The sequence below is a fragment of the Nuphar pumila genome, chromosome 5 (assembly GCF_984573655.1).
Source record: "Nuphar pumila chromosome 5, dmNupPumi1.hap1.1, whole genome shotgun sequence".
In the NCBI taxonomy this organism is placed as follows: Eukaryota; Viridiplantae; Streptophyta; class Magnoliopsida; order Nymphaeales; family Nymphaeaceae; genus Nuphar; species Nuphar pumila.
This window is the reverse complement of record NC_143253.1, coordinates 34,418,587-34,444,592: the sequence shown is the minus strand read 5'-3', so window position 1 is coordinate 34,444,592 and position 26,006 is coordinate 34,418,587. Positions and strand designations below refer to the sequence as shown.

The window sequence follows — 26,006 nt, the reverse complement described above, 5'->3', positions numbered from 1 at the left end:
AATATTAAATAAAAGTTGTACATGCGTGTCTGCATGTCTAGGCAAGAAAGCGTCCTGTGACAGATTTATTAGGCCTCTCGAACCAAGCTTGGTGCAGACTCTTCATTTCCCTTTTTAGAAGGATGCTTCTCTCTCTACGTTATTTTGTTTTTTGAAGAAATAAAACCAAGCTAAAATCATGCACTGCAAATGTAACGTGTTATTTTCACCAAATTTTAGTTTTCTTAAAATTTTGACATTCAAAATCCAATGGTATGTTGTGTAACCGGTGGCGTCTGCTAACCCCAGCTTGCCTATAAAAAAAATCTGGCGTGGGAAGACTATCTCTGGACTGCCAAGATTACCACAAGAGTCTAGTAGAGAGTGCGAGTTCCCCTATTTCTTCAAGCGGGTAAGTAAAAAAATAGGCTCTGCGATTAAATTCCTCCCTTCAAATTTTACTCCCTCCTGCGAGAATTCGAAGGTCCATGGCGTCTAGGCACCACCACAGATCGGAAGGAGGCAGGGGACATTCTGCAACCCAGAAAAAGTTCGTCCTCAAATCCCAAAACACGTCGAATTCGGGAGATTCGATCTCCAACGCGGCGTTTACGACCTCCCTGAGGGAGAATTCGCGCAAACGCGAAGGTGGGTCGTCAAGAAAACCAGCGGATTCCCGTGCCGATGGTGGGTCGGCTTCTTCGAGCCGCGGTGAGCTTGACGAGACTCGAATTGGGGTCTCCGAGAAGATGGCGAGGTTCATGAACTACTTGCCGCAGGATGAGGCGGTCGCGATCGGCCTTGGCGCCGAAGACGGCGGGCTGGATACCGTGGAGTCGCAGAAGGTGGTCGACCTTCTGAACGAGGAGCTCTCTCGGTTGTTGAAGATGAGCCCTCGTCAATTTTGGAAAGAGGGTAATCGTTTCTTTCTTTCTTCGTTGTTTCATAAATTTAGTCCAGAGTGGGCGAAATTGTGTTTCTTCTTCTTTCGTTTATATTTTAGTGTTTTAGTTTGAGGAAGTGACGCTTGTTTATTGGATCACGTCACGTTTATGTCAATTCGAGGAAGTTTGTTGTTTTGTAAGAGTTTTTTAGTGGGAATTGTGTAGAATTTTCTTTTTGTTAGTATGGCCATCATCATATTCTTTTTTTTAATGAGATTTTGAGTGGGGATTGCATAGAAATTTCTTGTTGTTAGTATGACCATCGTCCTAATCATGGTTGTTATTGATATTGAGATGAATATCTCATTTGGTTGCGTCGACAACAAAATGCAGCTTAATTCTTTTTCCCGTTCAAGCTGATGCTTTTCGAGGTTTTAATTGGAAGAAACGGTGTATGTTGGCTGAAAAATGAAGAATATGTAATTGGAGCATAATGGGTGTATATTTCTAAAAGTTCTCAATGATGAAAATTCATGGCAGCTGACTTGGTGATTGGTGCCAGAAAAAAAGTGAAGAATGCAAGAGACTCTTTTGCAGGCATGTTCAAATTTCTTTGGACAAATTTCTCATGATCATTTCACTTTCGACAAATTCCTCATGATCATTTCACTGAGTGAGTTCTTTTTCAATAAGGTCTCAAGGTTGTTATCAAATGCTTCCATTGTTGGATTGAAGTTTCATAATCAGATACTGTTTAACCAGTACATATGGATATCGGTTTCTACATTTTCATGTTGAAATAGTTTCTATCAGTGTCACCGATATCACTGATATTTTGAAAATATAACGATAATATAGGTAATTTAAGGTCGGCCAATATTATTGGCAATATATTGTGATGCTTTCAAAATATCTCAAAAACTAAAAAAATGTCCCGATAATTTTTTTTATTTTAAAACCTTTTAAATCTTGTTTCTTAATAGTTTTGCAAGAAAAATAATGCAAGACTTTCTTGTCTTTTTTTTTTTATTTATATTTTTTTCAAAAATTTAAACTCTTGAGATTTTCCTGAGAAAAAACAACTTTTGAAAATGTCTCCGAGGAAAACCCTCGGCGAGAAATTACCCTGAACGATATAGGTCACTATGGTTTCTAGTAAGTGGGAGTTCTAAGTTAATTGGGCGATACTAGTTTTGATCGCTTGTCTAATAGGTTATGGAGGAGGTGATAGAAGTAACGACAATGCTGTGCGCTCAGTGATGATCTAATTAGATTAATTCACCAGATATACTCTGTTATGTACATATTTAAAGTGCCAATATATGCCATGTTACAGTTGCAAGCAAGTTGGTTCAGAAAAGAAAGAAACGTTCAAGCATGTCAAGAATATATAGCATGACCCTCGACATCTTCAACATGAACTCATATTATGCTGTGAGCTATCTATACTTGCTGTATTATATTCTTACATGTACGCCTAAATGTGTTTGTGTTGATCAACCATCTTAGACCATGCTATATGTTCATCGGTGCTCAACCATTCATGCAGAATAAACTTCTATCTTTATGCTGCTATTACCAGGATCTTCATCGACATTCACACATGTGCCTGTTGGTTGGTCAAGTCATTTTTATTAACCTTATGTCTAATCTTTCCTGAGTCCAAAAGAGATATTGGCTTGTTTAGGTGATGCTTACTTGCAGATAGATAATCGGCTTATCCATGACATGCTTTATTCCAGTGCACACTTTACTGGAAAGCATTTCTGTGTCTGCACGCATGCATGCGTGTACATCATGCCTATGTTTGTGGTTGTTTCTGTCTTGCCACCTTGATGATTATCTACTCTAGAATTGTACATTTGTACTTAATCTTAAATATCTAACTTATTGAAACAAATATTATTTTCTGCATGGAATGTGGTTCACAATTTTACCCACTCATTTTATGTTTTTCTCCAGTTGCTAGTGAAAGTTCTCTACACAATTTCTTAGATAGCTTTCTACAGTTCCGGAGTAGATGGTGTGACTTTCCTCATCATGGGTCCAAAGGAATGCTTGCTGGGGTGATAGTTGGGGAGGTTGAGCTAAGCCGCCGTGTCTTCATGTTCTTCTATCGCCTGTCAGTCTGGCTTTTATTTAGTTATGATTATTTGGCATATTGTTTTCCTCCATGTTGTCATGTCTAGTTTGATCAGATCCAATTGTATGATATTTTATGATTCTTTGGCATATTGTTTTCCTCCATGTCATGTCTGGTTTGATCAGATCCAATTGTATGATATAGATCTTCCAACAAAGATCCTGGAGCCTGCCCTAGTGATAGCATAAATTCCAAGGAGCATGCAGGTGTTCATCTTTACAATTTTTATACTTTGCATGACCATAATTATCTCTTTTATCATAACCATATTGGTGCATATTTATGTGCCATACTGTATTCATTATGGCCTTTCCTTATGACCTGTGTAGCACTATTGCAAGAAAGCAAACTGCTTGACCTGCCAAAATTGTTGGATATATGTGCTATCTATGGCCATGACAACAAAGAGCTGACCAGATCACTGGTAAGTACTTCATGTTTCAATTGCATGTTGCTTGCCTCTTTTAATTTTTATTATCCAGTTTAACTACTGTCAACTATGAAGGTCACAAGGATAAATTTTGTATATTATGAGAAAGAAGCCTCTAATATTTAAGGATTCATCCAACTATCTAAAAAATTCTAAGAGCACATATCATTCACTAAAAGTTTTCAAATCAGGGTAGGTCGATTGGCACCATTAGCTGAATCTTGATCGAGTTTGGCCTTTTTGTCAGATATTTTTAGTCCTCATAAGTTCACTGAAGTGAATGGCACAGTTTCAGCCAAAGCTACACAACTTGGGCCCACAACATTCAGAGATGGATCTGGTTATTCATGTCAGATTCTGTACTGAGAGGCTTACACCGGATTCAAATAGAAATGGATCTACATTTACTGAATGTTCCCCAAGACTCGATTCAGTTGCAAACCCACTTGGATTTGTCCTGAGTTTGACTTATCCATATTTTCAGTATTATACTCAGATTGGTGTTTATAGTGCATATCTGGATTCTACTTAATGAGCATAGATCCTTTTCACTTTATCTAAATGTCGAACCTAGGCCATTCCTAGCAGGACCCATCCCCACAAAAACCAGATTTTTTGGGTCCAAGCTGGATCTACTAGGGCTGCTTCAAAGTGAGGTGACTCAGTCCTATGCCTGAAGTCACTAGGTCCAATCTATACCAATCATTATGTATTCTTATGTTTAGTTTGTCAATTTAACGTTTAGCATTTTCAAACCTTTTGCTCTGTTTGGATTTTTTTTACATGCATCAATTTTGAAACGGTCAAATTATGTAATAACCCCATGTAAATGCTTCCATATCCTATTGGGAATTCAAGTGACTTGAACAAATTGTTGCTGGTTCAAAATGAAGATTCAACTAAATCTTGTTTAAACAGAGTTGTATACAGATCATCGCTAAATTTAGTCTTAGGTCTAACACCTCATCGTGTAGACTGGAACCTCATCTTTTGGCTGTATATGCTTGAAAAATTAATCAAATAGATTTCGGGGCAGACAACATCCACATTACGAACAATCAGACAAGTGCCTATTGGGCTAGGACTCAAGTTTTACCTACCTGATTTGATATGTTTTTCTTATGTAATATATATGTGGATATTTGGTCTTTTTAGCTTAGGCCTAGTAAGGAGTCATATTCAATCATCTATCCAAATAAGCATCATAGGTCTGATCGTGTCAGGTTGGAGTCACATGGATTCTGTAAGAACAGCTTTTACTACATCAAGATCTATGTCACATGGATGTGGATACGGGAGCAGGAAACAATGTGGATACACTTGGTGCTATACGATAGTTTTCAAAAATTAGGACACAGGGATACATCTGTATGCACATATAGATGTATGTAGTGTGTATATAAAACTAATTTTAAATCACTATAATTAGGAACATCAAATAATGAAACTGTGTTGAAATTGAAATGTAATGTAATTGATGATAGATTTTAAAAGAAAAAGAACTCAAGCGAATATGAAATAAGTATATAAGTTCATAAAAAAATTAGATAAAGTTAATGATACAATGTTGATTGTGTGTAAAACTCGTTTGTCTATGTCCATGAAGTGTCTTGTCATGTCCATGAAGGCATGAAGTGTAAAGTGTCATGTCGTGTCGACACAAGATACACATACTAAGTGAAGTATCTGTGCGACATAAATTGAGATCCCAGGTGATTTAAGTTCCTCTCTGCCTATGTCACACAGACTCTTCTAACAGGGTACCGCACCCGCGTTGCACCCGCACCCAGACGGGTGCGACACTTGGACACAACTTCCTTTGTGTTAGGTGAAGTCAACCACACTGAGGTCCATTTCTATCCAAATGTAGATTCAGTTAACCCTAATCAAGTACATTTTTATCTATATTATATATATATACATAAATGCACACAAATATACGTAATGTTAACTTAAAACTGTTAAAAATTATATATATCCTCCCTGCAGCCCCACACCCAAGTTTTTTTAAAGTACCGCATCGCCGCATCTGCATCTGCATCCGCACCTATGTGACATAGCTCTCTGCATAGGAGATGGATTAGATTAACCTGCTTAAACCACAGTGACTATACGTCTTTAATGCAGTGTATGTTGTCTTATTCTTCTATCCTTTCCTTGTAGTCAATGACTATTCCTAGCTACTACTTTACACCTGTGTCACATGGATATGACTGTGGATACAGGGATACATCCATTTTTATGAAGTTTTCAATATGACTAGTGTATAAGGTGACAAGATACGAGGGCCACAATGGAGTATCTGTGTGACATAGCTTGACACTAGAAATGTGTTTGGTCCAATCATGTCAACAATGAGATCCTCTTGAACCAACACAACTAAACATATCCTTGTTATTGGGATTTGTGGTGGACAGCATATGCTAGTATTTTTGGGATTCTTTTGGCATGATACTGGAGAATATCCTCCCACGTTCCACATGCCAATGTGGGTGTGGTCTGGTATTTTTCATCAGGCAAATATTTTGTTTTTGAGGTTATTAAATGCATGTGCAAGGTAAACTATATTATGAATAAAATCCTTGTGCTTGAGTACTTCTTTAAGCTTTGTATCATTCTTTTTTGATACATAACTTTTGTCTTTTTTACTAGGATTTTGTGCATAATATCATTAACTATTGTATATAAATTTCTAATGTTTTTTATGTTTCATTGCATTTATTGTTACGTTTTTTATGAAGGGTGTATCAGCATCACGAATCATGTTTGACTTGTGGGTTGGTGACAAGCAACCGTTTTGGAGACATACCTAATTTTTTTTTATGTGGATCTATATTTCTTTGGCAACTTAAACAACAAGAGCCTTTATTACATGGGTACATTGCAACACCCTCCATACCCTTGTCAATCTACGAATCCATTGGATTTAGAATAGGGAAGCATAGAAGAAGAAGAAGCAAACCATTAACTTCATTAAAAAAAATCAAAAGAGAGAGTTACACATCAAAAAGGCTCGACACCCTTGTGGTTACACTACAAGACAGAGAATAACCACCAACTCAAGCTATTATATAGAAATGCCCTCAATAACAATCTATGTACAAAAATATAATGGAGGCAGCACACCAGAATAATAATACATATTACAATGCATATTACACTTTCTCAACACTCTCCCTCAAACTAGAGATGATGATAACAAAGTTATCCCAAGTTTGGAAAGGAAGGGATGCAAGTGTAAAGTAGCTAAACTCTTGCTAAACACATGTGCCACTTGCTTTTTTGAGCTCATATGTTCTAACGAAATGATTCCACTTTCATATGTCTTTCTTATAAAGTGATAATCAATCTCAATGTGCTTTGTCCTTTCATGAAATTCAAGGTTTTTATTTTTAGCAATATGAATAATGCTCATATTGTCATAATACAAGGATGTCCTTCCTGAAATGGCCACACCAAGTTCTCCTAAAAGCCATCTAACCCAAATGTTCTCTGCAGTAACTTGAGTCATGGCTCAATATTCTGCCTCAGTAGTGGACAAAGCAACTCGCTGCTGCTGCTTGTTCTTCCAAGAAACTAACGAGCTCCCAAGGAAAACACAAAATCCGGTGGTTGAGAGGTGATCCCTAGTCAATCCTCCAAAATCTGAGTCACAATAAACTCTAATATCTCTAGAGGATGCTGTTGAAAACAACATCCCAAAGTGCATAGTATCTCTCTCATATCGAATTATATTGAGCACTGAAGCTAGATGAACTTATTGGAGATAATTGTGTTTAACTCTTGATCCAGATCCATATGTTAGTTTGGTATCCATGTGTTCAGTTTTGGTCCAAATGTAAATAGATTCAGATATGTATTTGTAGTATGTTTATACGCCCTTTATTGTTGTGTGTTCAGTTATAACTCAGTTATTAAGGGCATCCCCTTTATTGCTGTGTGTTTAGCTATGTCATAGGGATTCGGCCAGACAGGTGCCACACCCGCGTCGATGCGACGCGATGCGGGTGCGGCACCGGGTGCAGTCAACCCACACCGGGTGCAGTCAACCCACCCTGGGTGCGTTGACCGCACCCAGGGTCATTTTGGTTCAATTTTTTGTTTTTTTTTTTTAAATTTTGCCCTGTGAAATGGGTTGCGGAATTAAAAAAAAAAATCTGCTGATAGTTGACCGCGCAGCGGGACCCGACCCTTGTTGGATTTTGATTTTGATTTTGGCCTTGATAGCTTCGGTCTCTTTAGAGTTGCCTATTCCCTGACGAGGACTTCCAGATTCTTCACCTCTCCCCACCCCTTGCTGGATCCCTGCAGGTAGTGATGAGAGAATGAAAGGACAGAACAACCGATGCCTGCTTGTTGCTGCCTCCAAAAAATGAATTCACAGCATTGGAAAACATACTGTTAACTTGGAAATAATGATCCATCTTCCTCAAAAATTAAAACCAAAATTCAAGAGCCTTTTGAAGTCTTTATCCTTCAACCATCCATATCTTTCTTCGTCAAGGATTTTCTCTCTCCATAATAAATGATAATGGTGGTGGTAGCCTTGGTGGCTATTAGTATTCACTTTTCTCCTGACGAGATGGGTGCTCTAGTCGTAGCCCTGGTGTAGACCTCTCTTTTCCACATGTCAAATCCAATAAATTTCTTTTAGCTGTGAAATTTGAAGAACCCTAGGCAGTGGCGTGGCAGTGGCGGTGGAGCCGTAGGCCTTGTGAAAACTCTCTCTCCAACAAACCACATCAAACCTTTCGCTTATATTTTTTTTCGTGAAGACCAGGGAGTTTCAGACAGCAGAACGCAACAGGTTGGGTCGATCAGATTGCCAATCCTTTCTGTTCATCAATTTTGTCCCGTTGCGCCAAAGGACACAACAAGAAGAACGTGGGTAAGAAGTCTTCATACAAACACACCAGCAAAAAAAAAACTGGTTATAAGTCCTATATATTATTATTATTATTATTATTATTATTTTGCCGCATCCCCGCACCAACACCCGCACCCGCACCCGCACCCATGTGACTTAGGTGTTCAGTTATTAAGGGTATTTGTGTAAAGTAAAAATATTCTTTATTTAAAGGGAAGTTACCACGTTTCCCCGTTAGAGAAAAACGTGAAACTGAAATAGAGGGTCTCTTGTTTCCTCTTCTTTTCCTTCTTCTTCTTGCTGCAACAAATATTTTGGAATAAATGCTCAGATTTATTATGGTATCAGAGCAAGGTTGATCCACGTATGTTCTACTAGTTTTGCCTCTTTCATGCTCTCTTGTTCTATTTTCTTCTTATTGATATCTGAGTCTCTTTCTATCTCATATTTTTCTTAAAATCCTAGTTCTCAATATTTTCTTCTTTCTCTTGTTCTCATATACACTTTGTCCATGCTTCTGATTCCGTATGTTAGTAATTAACATCAACTACTTATATTCAAGTCTGTTCTTGACTGATTCTTTTAAATTACTTCCTCCATAACTATCAATTCTCTTATTCAGTATTCTCTTCTTTCATCTCATTTTCTTCATGGATTCCAATTCTTCAAATTTGTCATCCAACTTTTTGCCTCAACTTGTTTATGAAAAACTGAACAATTCTAATTTTTTAACCTGGAAGAGACAAATTATCCTTTTTATAAGAAGTCAAGATCTGTCAAGACATTTGGATGGTTCAATCCCAGTTCCTTCGAAATTTATTTTGAATAAAGAAAAATACGAGAAAGGACAGGTTTTGACTACCGAGTATGTTAAGAATCTAGATTTTCTTATTTGGATGAAGAAAGATCAGGCACTTGTTGCCTATATTACTTCAATTCTTTTGCAGGAAGTTTTAATTGGTATTCCAGATGATTGTCCTGCAATGCAATTATGGATGCATCTAAGTCCGACTTTCTCTCAAATATCTGAGTCCAAAGCTATGTTTTTAAAGCGGGAGTTTCAAAATATGAAGAAAGACAAAAATATGACTGCCATGGAATACCTTTAAAGGTCTTGCTGATCAGTTAGCTCTTATAGGATGTGAGGTTTCAGACAAAGAAAAAATTCACCAAACTCTAAGTGGCCTGGGTGCTGAATATCATGTCTTTTCAACTACTCTTTTGTATCTTCCAGTGCCTCCCACCTATGAGGATTTAAGGCCAAAGTTGCTGCATTGTGAAATGACACTTAATGGTATGACAGACACAACCAATAAAAATCAGAATGATTATCATGAAGTGTTGTTTACGAATTCTTTTCAAGGAAAGGTTGTAACACCCAAAAAATTCGGAACTTGAAACTTTTTATGAAAAGGTTAAAAGCTTTGAAATCGATCATTTATCAAAGTTTGAAATAGAGGTTCAATGGAAAATCATGTTTGAAATAGCAAATCCTTGGACCTTGGGCGCATTACAATGCAAACTCTCTCACAAACAGATTTGCAACTCAATATATTTATTGAAATAAAAAAAAACAGAGTTTTGGTAATACAATTTTAATTTAGTAATTCAAAGTTTAATCAAAAGAGAGATTTTCAAAGAAACTTTATACCAAATTTACCGAAATATCCTAAAGAGTGAAACGTCAGGGAAAGAGTCTCATCTTAATTTCATCACGTCATTGTTAAAATATAGTTTGCGTATGGATCTGGATCCAGATCCATACACATGGCATGTTAAATGAAACACATGCTTAATACAACTTCATTAATGGCATCCTTGTAATATCTCTGATATTACAAGGCTCATTGTATACCTGTTTTATTTTATAAAGCCTAGGGTTTGGATGTCGAGCCTGTGTATGCCGCCCCAGCCGATTGTGCATCTCCTCTCTCTCTCTACTTTCCTGTGCAAGCTGAACCATACATACGAAATTTAATATGGTATCAGAGCTTGGGGTTGCAGAATCCTATTAGAGGCCGTGTTCAGCGAGATATGAAGAAACAGGTTTTGGCTCGTCTTCCCTTTTTTATTCGCCTCTCCCAATCTTTCTATGCAACTCGTCTCTTATTCTCCTCTCTGAGTAGCAGCCTGTTTGATTCATTTTTCTTTTGGTTGTAGTCACCATTTTTTATTCTGCTAGTTCTCAATTCTTAACGTGATATCAATCCCATCGTCTGCTACTCATAAACAGGTTTGTCTGTTTTTTTTTTTATTCTCGTTCGACGACTGTCAGTCATCCACGACTGCAACCATCAACGACTGCAGCCATCGACGACTGTCAGTCATCGCTCTTTGGTTTCCACTCTTAACGTCTGTCAGTTTTTATTCATTCTTTGATTCCAGAAATTTTTTCACAATCTCTTTGATTTCCACTTCTAACGTCTGTCAGTTTTTATTCATTTTTTGATTCTAGAAATTTTTCCTTTCCTTTATTGCTATTTTAGTGTCCCCTATGCAACGACTATAGGCAGATTGTAACAGTTTACAATCTCGATTTTGAATCTGCAAAAAAAAAAGGTTATTTCTAGATATCGATAGCACAGGTACATGTCTTGTTGAAGTTCTCCTGATTGATTAAGTGATCTTGGGGAGACAATTATTCGATCATTTCTTCTATGTGACAATCAAAGCGCAATAAACATTGCATGTAACCCAAACGAAGCACATTGAGATTGATCAACATTTTATACGGCAGAAAGTCGAGATGAAGGAGATAGAACTACGTCATGTTCGAACAGAAGATCAAGTGGCAGACCTGTTTACCAAGGGGTTAACATGACACCAATTTTGGCTATTGAAGAGCAAGTTGTACATGCTCCAAAATCACGTACAACTTGAGGGAGGGTGTTAAAATATAGTTTGCGTATGGATCTGGATCCATATCCATACACATGGCATGTTAAATGAAACACATGCTTAATGCAGCTTCATTAATGGCATCCTTGTAATATCTTTGATATTACAAGGCTCATTGTATACCTGTTTTATTTTATAAAGCTTAGGGTTTGGAGGTCGAGCCTGTGTGTGCCGCCCCAGCCGATTGTGCATCTCCTCTCTCTCTCTACTTTCCTGTGCAAGCTGAACCATACATACGAAATTTAATAGTCATCGTGCCATCGCAGTCCGAAACATTACCTGCCCATAAAATGAGTCAGTTTCACGAAAAACTGGTAAGTGCACAAGTGAGACAATATGAAACTGAAATAAGCAATTATAATAGAAAATGAGTTATATCTAGCATGTGCAACAAACTATGCAAATGAATAAGTATTCCTAACATGAACAATTGAGTATGCAAACAAATAAATGTTTTTAACCTGAACAATTAATTATAAAATCAGGTGAGCTATCAACTATTACAAGGTAAGAGTTCATTCCACACAAGACATACCTACTTTCACGGTTAGCAAATATATTAATCATAAGGTGCAAATAATTACACAACAAGTGGTTTATAAGTTGCACACGTAAGCAATCACACGCAAGTAGTTATCACAAAATGTAGGCAGCTTATAAGACAAACAACTACATTAGTCATAGTTGTAAACAGTTCGTAGATTACGAGCTGTAAGCAGTTTCATTAGTCATAAAAGACTCAAGCCAACAAGTGCTACATTACAACAAGCACAAATAGTTCAACTAAGTAGTAAAGCAAGTCACATGTATCATATTACAACTAGCATAATGCTATTAGCATATGCATTTAACTAGTATGAGCAGCTAGTTATTACTAGTAAAGAACTTGCTTAACGCTACAACAGGCGTGCATAATTCAACAAGTAGTATACTGAACTATAGAGTAAACAAGCAAGTCATGTCACAACACTTACATCTCAAATAATGTGAATAGGTTAACTTATGCTTCGATATTAGCTTTCCAGGCAGGTACGCACACGACATGAAATATAAAAACAACTGAGACTAATCTGGGGGTTTATTATGCCATGTATTTTAGATACTTCGGGTAGCTAGCTGAGTCCGCTCATAAGGGAACGACTAGTGACCAAGAGAGTAAGTCCCCAAGGGCATAAGTGGCTCGTGGATGCATCCAAACTTCTGCAGAAGTGACCTGAAAGCTATCTTTTGTAGACCATTTTTCCTAACTCTGATGATTGGGGGAGTCAAGTCTTTTGCTCGAAATAACCATTAATGGCCTGTTCATCAAAGTTTTGTGCCATCCATCCTCTCTTGATGAAGTCAGCGGGTCGAATGAGCACGACAGGGGTTTCTTAACTGCCGCCCTATTCTACATGCTTTGGTCTGCTAGACCCACTCGAGTATCTTGCCTATGAAGGCGAAACCATCACCATTAGGTGATTTATACGTGCCATTGCACGTTTGAGACAACCACACATCTCTCATTCTACTCACCGCAGTACGCAACGTACTTGTTCAAAAGTACAACAACGATGAGAGGGGTCAACTTATTGTGAGGGTAAAAACATCACCATTTTGTGGTCTCAAACACGTGCCATTGTGTTAAAATGTACCCATTATATATATATACATATAAATATTGTATATTACATCAATACCCGATAGGGGTATTTTTGTAATTTTACATAGTTGTTTTAGAAAACAACTATTTTTCTTTTTTGAATAAATGTATTTTTTTATTTTTATTCTTTTTAATTCTTTTTATTTCTTTTTGAGGACCTAAAAGGGGCTCCAACCATAGAGTCGTTGGAGCCCCCCAACGGTCACAAATGTGACCGTTGGGGGCTCCCAACGACTCTATGGGAGCCCCCTTTTGGCTCTCCTTTTGAGGCCATTTGGCCCTCCTTTTTCCTTCTTTTCCTCTTGTATAAATAGGGGTGATCCCCTTGTGTATTTTCATCCTTGAGAGCTTCTCTCTCTTTTCAATAAGAGGTTTTGTATATTGTTGCCTTCTTAAAGGCTTGTGCTTGTATCGTCCCTTCGTGGACTTGTGATATTGTCTCTTTTATTCATTGTTGTATGTGCTTGTATGCACTCTTTATATTTCCGCAATATCTCATTACATGGTATCAGAGCCACTCGATTCTTGAAGGAAAGGTGTGGTTCGTGTATTTCATCTTCTCACTTCTTGGCAACATTATGGAGACAAAGATTGATCTTTCTTTCAAGCTCAATGGAAAGAATTATATGATGTGGGCATCGGCAATGGAGAATAATCTCAAAGGAAAGAAGCTTTGGGGTTATGTTATGGGGATCATTCCGGAACCTAAGCTTATGCTCACGAAGATGGAAGAAGATCAAGAAAAGGCTCTTGAGGGAGATGCTCGCCTCAAGGCCATTGAAAATCATCAAAAGGAAGTAGAAGATTGGGAAAGCAATCACGCAAAAATCCTTGCGTGGTTTATGAACAATGTGGAGCTTAAGGTATGTGCTAATATAGCTAAATTTCGTAGAGCCAATGAGGCTTGGTCCTTTATGAGGGGTATGTATACCCAAAAGGATCTTGCAAGAGCATACTTCTTGCAAGAAAAAATTAGAACCACCAAGCAAGGTGATTCTAGCATTCAAGACTACTATAGTGCCCTAAACCCACTATGGGATGAATTGGCTCTCTTGGAGCCAAAGTGGGTTTCTATGGAAGATATTGATTTAAGATAAAAACAAATGGAACAAGAGCGATTGTTTCAATTTCTTTTTGGGCTACGTCCCGAATTTGAGCAAGTGAGATCCTCACTTCTCCATAGATCTATTTTTCCTCTTATTGAGGATGCTATTGCCGAAATCACTCAAGAGGAGACAAGGCTTGGCATGAGTAAGTATGTTGATGAAGTCCTTGCCGTATCCAAACCGGGTAACAATGTTAGAACCTATAAGCCTCCTCATTTTGGGAAACAAGGGAACTACAATGGAGGAAGAAAAATGATTGTTTGTCATTATTGCAATGAGCCGGGTCACATTAGACCCGCTTGTCCAAAGCTTATGGGAACCTTCAAGCCTAAAGTGGCCTCTCTTGAAGAAACCACCACCAAAGAAGATGAAGGCAAGAACAATGATATTAAAGAAACTCTTGGACAAATATCTATGGCTCTCCAACAAATGCTAAAAGTTTCTTTCTCCACATCGGGTGCGGTTATTGCTTCAACATCATCACCCGGTACGTATTCTTGGATCCTTGATTCCGGAGCTTCTTTTCATATGACCCCTCATGAAAATGCACTTAGTGATGTTTGCACCAATTCAAAGGACTCTTGTGTCTCTACGGCCGATGAAACTTTTTTGAAAATTTCAAGTATTGGCTCTTTTAAAGATTCACAAAATTTTTGTGTTCCAAAAGTAAGAGTTGTTCCCAAATTAAATTTAAACCTTTTTTCGGTTTCTCAAATTGCAGACCATGGATGTGAAATATCTTTCTCATCTAATGGTTGCTTTGTGCAGGATCTCCGGTCCGGGAAGCGGATTGGGCAAGGCCATAGAAAGGGAGACCTCTATTATATAGACCATCTTGATCTCCCTACAATTTTTTTTTGTTCTTATGTCCAAGAAAAAAACATGGAAACTTGGCATAAAAGACTTGGTCATCCAAGTTATTCCAAAATGTATCTTTTTCCTTTTGGAAACAAATTTTGTAAGGAAAAAGAAATTAATTGCAAAGATTGTATTTTTGGAAAAATGAAGTCTATTCCATTTCCAACTGGAACTTTTCTTTCATCAAGGCCTTTTGAATTGGTGCATTTGGATGTTTGGGGTCCTTCTCCGGTTATGTCTAAAGGGGGTTATTCATATTATGTTACGTTTATTGATGACTTTACTCGGTATGTTTGGATTTATTTCCTTAGTCATAAGTCGGAAGTGTTTACTTTCTTTAAAGATTTTCATAAAAAGGTTCAAAATCAATTTCAAAGTAACATATCTATTTTAAGGTCCGATTCCGGTGGTGAATACTTATCTCACGAATTCCAAAACTATTTAAACCAAAATGGCATTTGCCACCAAAAGTCATGTCCTAGGACTCCTCAACAAAATGGCCTAGCGGAAAGGAAACATAGGCACATCATAGAAACCGCTAGAACATTACTTGTATCTAGAAATATTCCAAAAAAGTTTTGGGCGGAAGCCGTTCTTACCTCAACCTATCTAATCAATAGAATGCCCTCTTCTAAGTTAAAAAATGCTTCTCCCAATGAGAAACTCTTTAAGTTTTCACCCGATTTTAATCGTCTTCGTATTTTTGGTTGCAAATGTTTTGTCTTACTACATAAAAGGGATAAGTTATCACCAAAAGCAATTGAATGTGTATTTTTTGGATATGGTGAAAATAAAAAAGGGTATAGATGTTATGATTTTAAGAATGATAAACTATATGTTTCAAAAGATGTAACATTTCTAGAAGAAGAAAATGGTTTTGATAAAATAGAAGAGACAAATGAAATTGATTATATATTCTTATATGATCTTATTGATGACATACAAGAAGATTCTCTTGAAAACATAGATGACACTCATGAGGTATCCCCTCTTGACATAACACTCTCAAATGATAGTGACTCAAATACAAATGTTCATGATAGTGATGCCAATATAAATGTTTACTCAAGAAGAAATCAAGAAAAACCTATTAGTGCCCTCGAAAAATACTCTCATATTTCTGAATCCACTGAGGAACCACAAGTTAGGCATTCTTCTAGAATATCAATACCCCCAAATAGGTTTGTATCCTATGATTCTTTAACTCCCAACTACCGGGCATGTTTGATAACTCTACATTCTTATTTTGAACCGGCTCACTATAATCAAGCTAAGTCTATATCTCATTGGGTTGAAGCAATGGAAGTTGAACTAAATGCTTTAAAAAAGGCCAATACCTGGGAAATCGTTGATCTACCTTCACACAAAAAACCTATTGGTTGTCGCTGGGTCTTCAAAGTTAAAACTAAAAGCGATGGCTCTTTAGAACGATATAAAGCCAGATTAGTTACTAAGGGATACTCCCAAGAATATGACATTGATTACGAAGAAACATTCGCTCCCGTAGCTCGAATGACTAGTGTCAGAACCTTAATAGCTGTCGCATCAAGCAAAAAATGGCCTATTTATTAACTTGACGTAAAAAATGCTTTTTTAAATGGAAGTTTAAGTGAAGAAGTTTATATGGATCCGCCACCCGGAATAAATATTAAGCAAGGTCAAACACTTCGGCTTTTGAAGGCATTGTATGGTCTTAAACAAGCCCCTAAGGCTTGGTATGATCGTTTCAGTGATATCATGATAAAGTTAGGATTTCACTCTTGTTATACTGACACTGCTCTTTTTGTTAAACATGCAGGTTCTAGTATCGTAATTTTGTTTCTTTATGTTGATGATATGATTATCACTGGGAATGATCAAAGTAGTGTTATTAATGTTAAAAATATGTTAAAAGATAATTTTGATATGTCTGACTTAGGTTTTCTCAGATATTTTCTTGGAATTGAGGTTGCATATTCTCCTAGAGGATATATTTTGTCACAGATGAAGCTTGCTGCAAATATATGTTCTAAGTCTGGGATTTCTGATGATAAGAAAGTAGAGACTCCCGAGGTTATTAATGCCAAATTGCGGTTGGAGGATGGGGTTCTTCTGGAAGATCCCACACCTTACAGACAACTCATTGGGTCTCTTACCTATTTAACCATCACCAGACCAGATATAACTCATGCGTTTCACTCAGTTAGCCAATTTCAGCATGCTCCTACAACTGTGCATATGAGTGTTGTTCTCCGAATCATCCGCTACATTCGGAATACCATCAATAAAGGGCTATTTCTATCCTCCTCTTCTTCCTTGAATCTTCTTGCTTATACTGATGCAGATTGGGGAGGTAATCCCAATGATCGAGTCTCAAGTACTGGTTTTTGTGTCTTTTTAGGGGACTCTTTGATTGCCTGGCGATGCAAGAAGCAGCAGAAAGTTTCACTATCATCCACTGAAGCTGAGTACCGGGCTATGGCAACCACGACAATGGAACTTGTATGGCTTCGCAGTTTGCTTAAAGACATGGGAGTTGATATTACCGAAGCCTCAAAGCTATGTTGCGACAACAAGAGCGCCATCTATATTGCGAGCAATCATACTTTTCATGAACGTACGAAACATATCGAAATGGATTGCCACTATGTTCTTGACGATTTTTTACGAGGAACTATTGCTCTGCCATATGTCACTTCAGAATATCAGTTGGCGGACTTCTTCACTAAAGCTCTTCCGGCTCCTCGCTTCATATTTCTTCTTGGCAAACTTTCCGTCATTCTCCCGTAAAGTTTGAGGGGGGGGTGTTAAAATGTACCCATTATATATATATATATATATTCATATAAATACTGTATATTACGTCAATACCCGATAGGGGTATTTTTGTAATTTTACATAGTTGTTTTAGAAAACAACTATTTTTCTTTTTTGAATAAATGTATTTTTTTATTTTTATTTTTTTAATTCTTTTTATTTCTTTTTGAGGACCTAAAAGGGGCTCCAACCATAGAGTCGTTGGAGCCCCCAACGGTCACAAATGTGACCGTTGGGGGCTCCCAACGACTCTATGGGAGCCCTCTTTTGGCTCTCCTTTTGAGGCCATTTGGCCCTTCTTTTTCCTTCTCTTCCTCTTGTATAAATAGGGGTGATCCCCTTGTGTATTTTCATCCTTGAGAGCTTCTCTCTCTTTTCAATAAGAGGCTTTTTATATTGTTGCTTTCTTAAAGGCTTGTGCTTGTATCGTCCCTTCGTGGACTTGTGATATTGTCTCTTTTATTCATTGTTGTATGTGCTTGTATGCACTCTTTATATTTCCGCAATATCTCATTACACATTGCACGTTCAAGGTGAACATAGACCTCTCATCCTACTCATCGTAATACGCAACGTACCTGTTCAAAAATACAACTACGATGAGAGGGGTATGGATTTCTCAAAGGAAATCCTCACAACATTGCTTTGCAAAAATATAGGGTGTAACTATTCAAGTTCAAACTTGCCATACTCTGGTCCTTTAGATTGTCACGAGTTTCTTGCCTGCTTGGCGAATATCAACATTACATTATTACAATAGTGTGCCAAAACATATTTTGAGGTTACCACAGACGTCTCATCCTACTCCTCGTAGTCCAAACGTATCGTACATATCTAAAAGTACCACTACGAGGAGAGGGGCATGTATCAGCAGAAACTCGCAAAGGGAGTGACAAGACGACCTAAAAAAGTTTCGCAACAGAAGTGATGTAGCAACGATCTAGCGATGGTGCAGGTTCCTTAGTAGAATCTTCGCCCAACCCATGCATATGCCCCTAAACAGGGTTATTCGAGTTGCATCGGAAACACAAATAGAAGTAGCAAAAACCCTATTCCTAAATGCGTCGATTTGGGAGACTTGGCTAATATTTCGTAATCAACAAGACTCTAGAACTATACTTTACAAAACTATTTATTTGGAAAGCTGGACTCATGAAAAAGAAATCCTTTTTAAGGATTTTAGTGCTCACGCGCAAACTCGTATCTTTTGAAAAAGAGCATACTTGAAACGTGCTAAACCAAACGCCTTATTTTAGAACATGATTTATCTTTCAAACTGAGTACGACGCTGGGCAACTCGCACGAGGAAAGATCACTATGGATCTCTCATTCGTTTATCGCATTATCCGTATGTTGTGCATAACTCACGATACTGGTCTCGATAAACGAGATAAGGGTTTCCCAAAGGACCAAACCAAAACACAAGTTCGTGTCCCTTAATCAGGATCATCCGAGTCGTATCGGGTACATGAATCGGAGTTGTAAAACACTTCTCTTAATTGTATTGTTTGGGAGATCTAGCCGCTATTTCGCAAAAGACTTTCGAAATCTGCTTTATAAAACTATGCATTTCGAAAATAGGTTTGCGCCTAAAAATCATCTTTTTTGGAGAACTGAAGTGTATAAGTGTGTGTCGTGTCTTTTAAAACAAATGAACGAAATGGAACACACTCAAAGTTGCACTTAAGTGCTAGTCAACAAAAAACGAGCTCGTGCACAATACAGTGCGACAGTAAGATGCAATCGATCCCCAAAGTGCAAAAATGTGTGTCGAGCGCAAAACCTTATAGGCGGTGCATAAAGTACAAACCCGTACCTCGGCTAAACAACAATGCAATCAAGTGAATACGCAAGACAATACACGAGGTACGAAACCACACCTCGGCTAATAAACAAACAGGCAAGCGAGTAAATTTATAAGGCAGTGCACGAGGTACGAAACTACACTTCGGCTAAACAAACATGCAAGTAAGTAAATACGCAAGGCAATGCACGAAGTATGAAACCACACCTCGGCCAAACAAACATGCAAGTGAAAACGCAAGGCCGTGCACGAGGTACGAAACCGCACCTCGGCTAAAAAGACATGCCAGCAAGTAATACGCAAGGGTGAAGAACATCAACAAAGTAAAAACCAGAAAAGATAGAAAGAAAAGCCTATGCACATTAAGCGCGGCGACAACATAAAGATAGAAAAGAAAGGACGAAAAATAAATGCGAAAGTAAAAGCCTGGGCACATAAAACGCGGCGACAAAGTAAACAAAAAGTAAATGCAAAAATAAAAGCCTGGGCACATAAAGCGCGACAGCAACAAAAAGCAATAAAGACAGAAAAGAAAAAGGACAGGGATCACAAAACCGCGTCCTTGAGTTAAAATACGTATACATATTGTCCGTAGTTTTTTCTTTTTTCTTTTTAAGTTTTAATTACTCAATTTAAGTTCGTCCATGGTCCTTTGCACAACTTTTTCCTACCTTGAATGGTTGTGGTCCTGTGTACGCTTGTGAGTGTAAGTACGTATGTGCTCGGCCACGAGACACGAGTAGCTCCGTCGTGCAACCTGCAATGCGAAAAAGTTAGAACGCCATTATCAAAACAGGAGGCGGGTCCGATAAGACCCGCAAAGGTCGTCAAACCGGACCCTGGTGCGAGGGTAGGCAGGGAGCTCAGCTCCCTGCAAAAAAACTGTAGAGGCAGGGGCATAGTCCTTGCCTAGCACGAAGTGGCAGAGGCAGGGAGCCCTGCTCCTTACATGCCCGAACAACAGAGGCCCCTGCATGCCAAAAGGCGGCAGAAACTGGGGTCTTGCTGGATGCAGGCAACGGCAGAGGCGGGAAGGGGTAGGGGGCTCGCCCCCTGCCAGCCTGACGAAAGGCCATAGAGGCAGGGGCTCCGCCCCCTGCCTACTGGAAAGGAACAGAGACATGGGTCGAGCCCCTGTCTGCCCGACAAAAGCAGAGAGAGAGAGGAGAGGGGAACGGGGAGGGCTCGACCACTCCTCGCCAATAGGGACGCAGGGAGGGGCAGCCCCTCCCATGCAACAAAGAGAATAGGGAGGGGCTCGACCCCTCCCTCGTGAAGGCAAGGCAACGAGGAGGGATCTGGCCCCTCCGCTGCGCCAACGGGGCTAAGAAAAAGACAGAGGCAGGGCAGAGAAAAGTAAAGGCAGGGGGCTGAGCTCTCTGTCGGCCAGAGAAAAAAACAAAGGCAGGGGCTGAGCCCCCTATCGGTCGGAGAAAAGCAAAGGCAGGGGGGCGAAGCCCTCTGCCAGCCAAAGAACAACGAAGGCCCAACCCCTTGCCTGACAAAAAGAAACAACGGCAGGGAGCTCCACCCCACGCTCGATGGAAAGACCCCCTACCGGACAAAGAAAAATAAAGGCAGGGGCCTTCGCCCCCTTCATGACAGAAAGAAACCGCGGCGGGGGGGGGGGGGGGGGGGGGCTCCGCCCCCTGCCCGACAGAAAGAAGACGAGACGAAGAAGAGGAAGAGATTACCTGAGGAGGAGACCGACGACGGTTGCCGACGTCGGGGCTGCGGTGGCTGGAAGAGCAAACGAGAGGGGAAAAGAGATTGGGTGGCTAGGGAGAAGGGCGGTGTTTCGCCGATAGGAAGGTTGCCGATGGGGAGATCGACTGAGCTCGAAGGTTGCCGGCGTCAGCAAAGGAGGGGATGGAGACGGGCGAACGACGAGAGAGAGGGAGACGGTGATAGGGAGGTCGCCGACGCGGTCATCGGTAGCTCTGGTCGTCGGTGGCTGTAGGGGAAATGAGAGCGAGAGACAGAGAGGTGGAGAGGAGAGAGAAAGAGGCGAGGGGTTTTACCTCTTGCCTGCCCAACCTGCTTCTTTTGAAGATGCAGGCTCTCAATCCTTCGAGAAGCCGGGTCCGGGTCGGTTTCAGATCCGAGTCTGGGTCGGGTTCAGATCTGAGTCCGACATCGACGGACCAACCTCGACACGTGCCCGACACGTGTCCGACATGATTTTTTAAAGTGGATTTTTCAAAGGTCATGGATTTCGTGGAAATAGGGGACGTGGTAGGAATAATGGAGGACAAGGTATTCTTTCCACTCCTAATAGGCCTCCAATTACAAATACACAAGGAAGAATAGTTCCTACATGTTATATTTGCAAGAAGTCAAGACATATTGAAGAAAATTGTTGGTATAAGGATGATCCAAGGTACAACACAGAATTAAATATGGTGCAGTAGAAACCTAAACAAACGTCACAATAATATAATAATATAATAATATAATAATATAATATTATTATTATTATATATATGTACAATTTTACATTTTAACACCCCCCCTCAAACTTACGGTATAATGAGCGAAAGTTTGTCTAAGAGAAAGTGAAATCGGGGAGCAGCAATAGGCTTTATAAAGAAGTCTGCTAACTGATATTCTGAAGTGACATATGGCAGATCAATTATCCCATGTAGATATTCCTCTCTAATGTAGTGACAATCCATTTTGATGTGTTTGGTGCGTTCGTGGAATGTTCTGTTACTGGCAATGTAGATCGCACTTTTGTTGTCACAACACATTTGTGAAGCCTTTGTTGCTTCAGCTCTCATGTCAGCAAGCAGTCGTCAGAGCCAAACTACTTCCATGGTCGTGGTTGCCATGACTCTGTATTCAGCTTCAGTGGATGAGAGAGATACCTTCTGCTGCTTTTTACACCTCCACGAGATCAATGATTCCCTTAAAAAGACACAAAAGCCAGTGGTTGAGTGTCTGTTATTGGGATCACCTCCACAATCAGCATCAGTATATGTAATTAAATCAAGAGAAGAGGAGGAAGATAAGAAAAGTCCTCGTGAAAGAGAGCACTGGATGTATCTGATAATACGCATGACTGCTCCCATATGAACAGAAGTAGGAGCATGTTGAAATTGACTTGCATTGTGAACAACATGTGCTATATCTGGTCTGATAATGGATAAATAGGAAAATGCCCCGACAAGCTGTCTGTAAGGAGTAGGGTCTGCAAGAAGTTCTCCATCATCAATCTTCATTTTAACATTAACAACTTCTGGAGTGTCGTCTTTCTTATCATCAGTAATACCAGACCTGAAAACAATATCAAAAGCAAATTTAGTCTGAGATAATAAATATCCTCTAGGAGAATAAGCAACTTCAATGCCTAAAAAATATCTCAATAAGCCTAAATCAGTCATTTCAAAATGAGATTTAAGAAGTGTTTTGATTGTTTCAACTCCCTGTTTATCGCTTCCGGTGATGATCATATCATCCACATAGAGAAGAAGCACAATGATCCCTGCATCAGAATTCTTAATAAACAAAGCAGTGACAGTTAAACAGATTTGAAAACCAATATCAATCATAAAACGACTAAACCTATCATACCAAGCTTTCGGTGCTTGTTTAAGTCTATAAAGAACTTTTTCTAAGCGAATGATTTTACCCTTAGGAATACTTAGACCAGGAGGGGGTTCCATGTATACTTCTTCAACTAGCTTTCCATTTAAAAAGGCATTTTTGACATCCATTTGAAAAATAAACCATTTTTTGATAGAAGCTAAGACAATTAAGGTTCAGACAGTTGTTATACGAGCCACTGGAGCAAAGGTTTCTTCATCATCAATCCCATATTCTTGGGCATAACCTTTGGCTACTAATCAGGTTTTATATCTTTCAAGAGTACTATCACTCTTGGTTTTAATTTTATAAACCCATGGACATCCTATAGTTTTTTTCCCTGGAGGAAGATCTTGAATAGTCCATGTACAAGCCTTTTCAAGTGCATCTAATTCAACTTTCATGGCTTCTATACATTTGATATCATTTTTTGCTTGAAAATATATGAATGGTTCTTCATATGAGTGAATTAATGCAATAACTGCCCTATATGTGGGTGATAAGGACTTGTATGATACAAACTTTCCTGGAGGTCTCGAGACTCAGGATGATTGTCTAGTTGGAATGTTAGAATATTTTTCAAGTGCACATTGCAGGATTAGACTCTTGTCGCCTAGAATATTGAATACTAGTATGCCTATGAACTTCTTCATTTTCAACATTATGATTAAGATCAATAATTCTTTGATCATCATTAAAGTTACAGTCAAGGTCATATTTATCAGATGATGTTAGATCTAGCAAGAAGGAGTACTCAGTGACATCTTTTAATTTTCTAAAATAAAAAAAGTTCTCCTTTTCAAGAAAGGAAACATTTCTAGAAACATATAGTCTATTATTTTTGAAGTCAAAACATATAACCTTTCTGATTTTCAGCATATCCTAAAAAGGCACAGGGAATCGCACGAGGGGAAAGTTTATCATTTTTGTCAGTAAATATGAAACATTTGCACCCGAATATTCTTAGTCTAGAGTAGTTTGAAGAAACGTTCATAAGTTTTTCAATGTGAGTGATATTTTGTAACGAAGAAGATGACATCCTATTAATGAGATAGGTGACAGTTAAGGAAGCTTCTGCCCAAAAGTCTTTCAGGACTTGATTTGCTATTAATAAAGTCCTAGTGGTTTCTATAATATGACGATGTTTTCGTTCTGCCAGTCCATTTTGTTGAGGTGTATAAGGACAAGATCTTTGATGTGTGATGCCATGCAATTTAAGATAATTTTGAAAATCTGTGGATAAAAACTCTCCCCCTGAATCTGTGCGAAAAATAGTAATATCATTTTGAAACTTGTTTTTAACCATATTATGAAAAGTTTGAAAGTATGAAAATACTTCAGACTTATGTTTGAGAAAGTACATCCACGTATGTCGGGAGAAATCATCAACAAAAATAACATAGTAAACAAATCCTCCTTTAGAAATTACTGGTGCAGGACCCCAAACATCCGAGTGTATTAATTCAAGTGGTCTTGAAGAGAAAAAGGTTCTGTTCTGAAATGGTAATCTTTCCATTTTTCCGAGAATACAATCTTTACAATCAAATGATTCAGAGTTACAAAATTTCCCTAGATTTGGAAAATGTTGGATTTTGGCTATATGTGGGTGACCAAGTCTCTTATGCCACAGTTCCAACTCTATTTTTTGAATATTATAACAAAAAGCTTTCTTCGGCATTTCCAAAAAATCCATGTAATAGAGTCCTCTTTCTCTATGGCATTTCCCAATTAACTTGCCTGACTGACGATCCTGTACCCAACAACCATAAGAAGAAAAGAAAATATTGCACCTATAATCAGAAATTTGAGATACAGATAAAAGATTTAAATTTAATTTGGGAATATGTCTAATTTCTTTGTTTTATAAATTTTTTCAAAATTTCCTATTTCTTCTATTTCAAGAGAAGTCCCATCAGTAGTAAAGACCTTTGACATACTTGTTTTATTTTTAACACATTTGAATAGACTTTGATTGTTTGAGGTCATATGAAAAGATGCACCAGAGTCTAGAAGCTAAGAAATTTTACTTGGATCAGAAAAAGATGAGGCTGCTGTGCCAGTTGAAGCTTCAGATGAGGAAGAGGCACCTTTGATGAGAGACTGAAGAATCTCCATTAGTTGGGCCAGGGAAACTTATGCATCCTGATCTTTAGGCTCCGATCCAGCAATTACAACAATTTTTTCTCTCAGCTCCTTAAGTTTGGGACATTGTGGCCTGTAGTGAGACAGTGATGACAAATAACTTTCTTCTTATCATAGTCACCATTTTGTCGGTTAAAGTGAGGAGGCCTAGATGATCGAACATGATTCCCTGGTCTAGACACGGCTAAAACGAAATCATCTTCAATTTTTCCAGATGATTTCTTTCATTGTTAACTCTTCAATAGTTTCAACAATAGAAGGATTTTTTCCTCGGTGGAGGGCCGTTTTAGTGGTTTCAAATTCCGGCCTTAATCCAATGATAAACTGGTAAAAATGGTCAGCATCGAGTTATTTTTGACGAAGCTCGATGTCTTCGGCACAATGCCACTTTGGTTCTAAAAGGGAAAGTTCTTCCCAAAGTTCGGACAACCCATTGTAATATTTACGAATAGTTTTGTCTCCTTGTGTCATCATTCGGACTTTTTCTTGGAGGTTGCACACGTGTGCAATATCTTTAAGGGAATACATATTCTTAAGGTATTCCCATGATCAAATTTGGCAAGACTTGAGCATTTTTTAATGTCAACGCTATTGATAAGCTATGACATTATCTTCGCATGAGATATTCTCCATTCTTTCCATTTATTCTCGTATGAGGCAAGAGCTTTGATTTTCGCTTCTTCCGATAGAGGGACCTCTTTGTCTCCCTCCTTTTTAGTAAGAGTTAGCTTTGGTTCCGAATCGGAACCATAAACAATCCCTCATAGGCTTTTTCCTCATATACGGTGCTTCATGATTGAACCCCATGTTACATTGTTTGTATCGCTTAGTTTCATAGGCATGATGTGACTTTATCATTGTCATCTATTGAT

General features: G+C 38.6%; 1 protein-coding gene across 1 annotated transcript in view; it reads left to right on the top strand.

Moving 5' to 3' along the window:
• Positions 1–341: 341 nt before the first annotated feature.
• LOC149837343 (uncharacterized) overlaps positions 342–26,006 on the top strand; it is a 94,317-nt gene continuing 68,652 nt past the window's right edge. Inside the window, exons 1-4 of the mRNA XM_090007345.1 lie at positions 342–894; positions 2,826–2,985; positions 3,151–3,212; positions 3,336–3,430. Of these exons, the coding sequence (XP_089863471.1) occupies positions 468–894; positions 2,826–2,985; positions 3,151–3,212; positions 3,336–3,430 (744 nt within the window). The 5' untranslated portion in view covers positions 342–467. The remainder of the gene's footprint in view (positions 895–2,825; positions 2,986–3,150; positions 3,213–3,335; positions 3,431–26,006) is intronic.